The sequence below is a fragment of the Triticum urartu genome, chromosome 6A, assembly GCF_056163025.1.
Source record: "Triticum urartu cultivar PI428250 chromosome 6A, HENAU_Tu73, whole genome shotgun sequence".
Lineage (NCBI taxonomy): Eukaryota > Viridiplantae > Streptophyta > Magnoliopsida > Poales > Poaceae > Triticum > Triticum urartu.
In genome coordinates, this window is record NC_141878.1 from 514,386,132 (window position 1) to 514,389,717 (window position 3,586).

Sequence of the window (3,586 nt, forward strand, 5' to 3'; positions counted from 1 at the left end):
CATAACGATTCCGCTTAAAGGTCTACGAGGGTACGTGGACGACACTCTCCCCTCTCGTTGCTATGCATCACCATGATCCTGTGTGTGCGTAGGATTTTTTTTGAAATTACTACGTTCCCCAACAATAGGAACATTCCAAAAGATGAGTAGGACTTCTTGAAGATATTGCACGGATGCAACATAGAGACAACAAGACAGATGCAACTAATGTCATGGTTGTACGAGAATCCTAAAGATGTACCATACACAACAAAGGACATCGCAAACCAGCGAGGTAAATTCCGGATGGAGTACCGCCATGCTGATGTGGGGAGCACAATCTCGTACTTCCAAGATACGAAGGCACAAGATCCAGATTTCTATTGGAGAATAAAGCTTGATGATGAGGACAGAGTGGAAAATTTATTCTGGATAGATGGTGCGTCGCGCAGGGCATATGCTAGATACAATGATGTCATCTCATTCGACAGAACATACATGACAAACATGTACAAAATGCCCTGTGCGCCCTTCATTGGTATTAATAACCATGGGCAGTCAATCCAGTTTGGTTGTGGGTTTGTTCGGAACAAACTATCTGGTAACTTTGTGTGGCTGTTTAATGCATTCTTGCATGCAATGGGTGGAATTGCGCCAAAGAACATAGTAACAGATCAAGATTTTGCAATGAGGAGTGCTATTGATGAGGTATTCACCGGGATAGTACACAGGAATTGCCGCTGGCATATAATGAAAAAAGCACAAGAGAAGCTTGGGAAGCTGATGGCTGACGATGAGCCACTGAACAATGCATTCAAGGATTGTGTTGACAACAGCCTGACTGGTATTTTACTTCCCACCCTCACTAACTTAAAACACAGAGAAATGGGTTTAGATGCATGATATCAACAGTTACCATCTAATAAGGTGACAAGTTACCAGAGGATTATAACAAAATTACCTACATTAATTATTTTTTGTACTACCCCTATCATGTTCATGTTTGATGGACACATTTCAGTTGTTCACCCCACTAGTTACAACAAAACTTTTCAATCGCCAGCTAGTTCTGATTGATATGCGTATCTTTTTTGTTGCTAGTTAAAAATGTTGCTTGTACTACACACACAGAGTGGTATTCGCTGTGGGAAAAAATCATCCTGTGTGCAAAGTACTTACCATGATGCTTGAACTAAAGTAACAAGGTGTGTGTGACAGAATTAGCAACATCAGTGGTGTTCCTAGTTACCAAATATGTTTGAACCAATGTTACCATCCTTCAATACTTGATGTTACCATGTTTATGTTATGAATGCAGTTGAGGAGTTTGAGCACAAGTGGTGGGTGATGATGGAAGCGTATGGCCAGACTGACAACGAGCATTTCCAATGGCTGTGGGAGAACATGAAGTGTTTGATCCCGGTATACTATATGCACGATTTTTCCCTTTCTTGTAGACCATGACAAGAAGTGAGGGTTTTAACTCTGTGCTCAAGAAGTATGTCAACCCAAACAACTCACTGGTCGAATTCGCACAACAGTACACTGCGATACAGGATAAGGTGATGGCTAGCATGTCAAAAGAGCAGTTGGAAACAGTGTACAAAGAAACCGAAATGTACTCGATGAACCCGCTGGAGATGCAGGTGCGGGGGTTGTACACACATAACTTGTTTTACAAGTTCCAGGTGGAGATGAAGATGAAATCAACCTACAAATGTGACGCATTGTATGATGGTACTTTCAAGGTCAGCTCAGTGCGGGGGATAATACCAAGATATGGAGACAGGGACTACCATGTGCAAGCAAACATGGATGAAGAGACATACTCGCGTACTTGCTGCAAGTTTGATCGTGACGGGCTACTGTGCGCGCACGTACTACGAGTTATGGACCAAATTGGGGTATACGAGATACCTGAAAAGTACATCCTAAAGAGGTGGACCTGGGATCCAGAGGAGGATCTTATTCAACCTGATTTCGAACAGCCGACAGTTAAGAAGTCGATGCCAGAGGAGGGGAAAAGCGTCATGCGATACACGTCAATTCTTAAAGAATTTAAGGCATCAGCCAAAGACGCTTGCCTAATAGATGACGGGACCCGATTGGCAAGAAAACATCTGTATAATTTCAAGGAGGAGCTTGAAACCCTGAAGAAAAATCAACTTAAAAAAGCAAGAAAGTAAAAGGAAGAAGCAAAAGGATCGTTTCAAGGACAGCCGGATCCCTGGTTGATACCTGTGGGGCAGGTGAATGAAGACAACTCCGTCACACAGCACCAAAACGCCCCCGATGCAAGACATCCGGAGAACCCAGCCACACAGCAAACAAGTGCCACTAATGTGCAGCGACAGGAGAACCCCGCCACACAACAATAAAGTGCTACTAATGTGCAGCGACAGGGTAACCCTGCCACACAGCAAGAAAGTGTGCGTGTGACGATACATGCTAGCAAAAACAATCATACTTTTGTCATCCAGCCCCCACATCCTGATGCAGCTTCGTCCGCAAACACAAAGTTGATACTAGACCATCCTGTCGGTGTCAAAACCGGCGGATCTCGGGTAGGGGGTCCCAAACTGTGCGTCTAAGGCGGATGGTAATAGGAGGCGGGGGACACAATGTTTACCCAGGTTCGGGCCCTCTCGATGGAGGTAATACCCTACTTCCTGCTTGATTGATCTTGATGATATGAGTATTACAAGAGTTGATCTACCACGAGATCATAGATGCTAAACCCTAGAAGCTAGCCTATGATTCTGATTGTTGTTGTCCTACGCACTAAACCCTCCAGTTTATATAGACACCAGAGGGGGCTAGGGTTACACAGAGTTGGTTACAAGGGAGGAGATCTACATATCCGAATTGCCAAGCTTGCCTTCCACGCAAAGGAGAGTCCCATTCGGACATGGGACGAAGTCTTCAATCTTGTATCTTCATAGTCCAATAGTCCGACCGAAGTATATAGTCCGGCAGTCCGAGGACCCCCTAATCCAGGACTCCCTCAGTAGCCCCTGAACCAGGCTTCAATGACAATGAGTCCGGCGCGCAGATTGTCTTCGACATTGCAAGGGTTCTTCCTCCGAATACTCCATAGAAGATTTCGAACACAAGGATAGTGTCCGGCTCTGCAAAACAAATTCCACATACCACCGTAGAGAGTATAATATTTCCACAAATCTAATCTGCTGACAACTTTCATAGCGTAGCATCACGCCATAGCCCGGTCATTATTCGAACCGTTTTTCTCAGCCAGCTACTACACATATTGCGAGACGGTTTTCTTGGCACGTCTTGTCGAAGCATAGATCGTGTCCCCTTATCACGGGATTCTCATCAATACCGGTGTGGGTAACCCAACCGCGCCTGCTGGTATGACTCCTCGATTTTAGGCAAGTTCCGAACGGCCACACGGAGGATGCTTGATATTCATCCTCTTTATAAAGGGGCCAAGGCTTGTTCTTTTCTTCTCGCGCTCGATCCTTCTCCTCCCCCACCTCGAGTTCCAACACCCAAGGCTCAGGCTAAGCGTTTCGGACCTTCAACCATGTCCGGATCCAACCTTCAAGGCCGTTGGATGGCCTCCTCTGTCACAGAGGGGGACATC

The 3,586-nt window shown here is 45.4% G+C and overlaps 1 protein-coding gene across 1 annotated transcript; it reads left to right on the forward strand.

Moving 5' to 3' along the window:
- The first annotated feature begins 285 nt into the window (after positions 1–285).
- On the forward strand, positions 286–2,165 carry LOC147966001 (protein FAR1-RELATED SEQUENCE 5-like). Its single transcript, XM_087530686.1, has 3 exons — positions 286–823; positions 1,298–1,401; positions 1,536–2,165. The coding sequence occupies exons 1-3, from the start codon at positions 286–288 to the stop codon at positions 2,163–2,165; spliced, it is 1,272 nt and encodes a 423-aa protein (XP_087386812.1).
- The last annotated feature ends 1,421 nt before the right edge of the window (positions 2,166–3,586 follow it).

Excerpts from the sequence above, each read along its gene's own strand:
- LOC147966001 (XM_087530686.1), top strand. The coding sequence starts at position 286 with ATGGAGTACCGCCATGCTGATGTGGGGAGCACAATCTCGTACTTCCAA. Across the intron at positions 824-1,297 it reads TGTTGACAACAGCCTGACTG|TTGAGGAGTTTGAGCACAAG; the intron begins GTATTTTACTTC and ends TTATGAATGCAG. Across the intron at positions 1,402-1,535 it reads ACATGAAGTGTTTGATCCCG|GATAAGGTGATGGCTAGCAT; the intron begins GTATACTATATG and ends ACTGCGATACAG.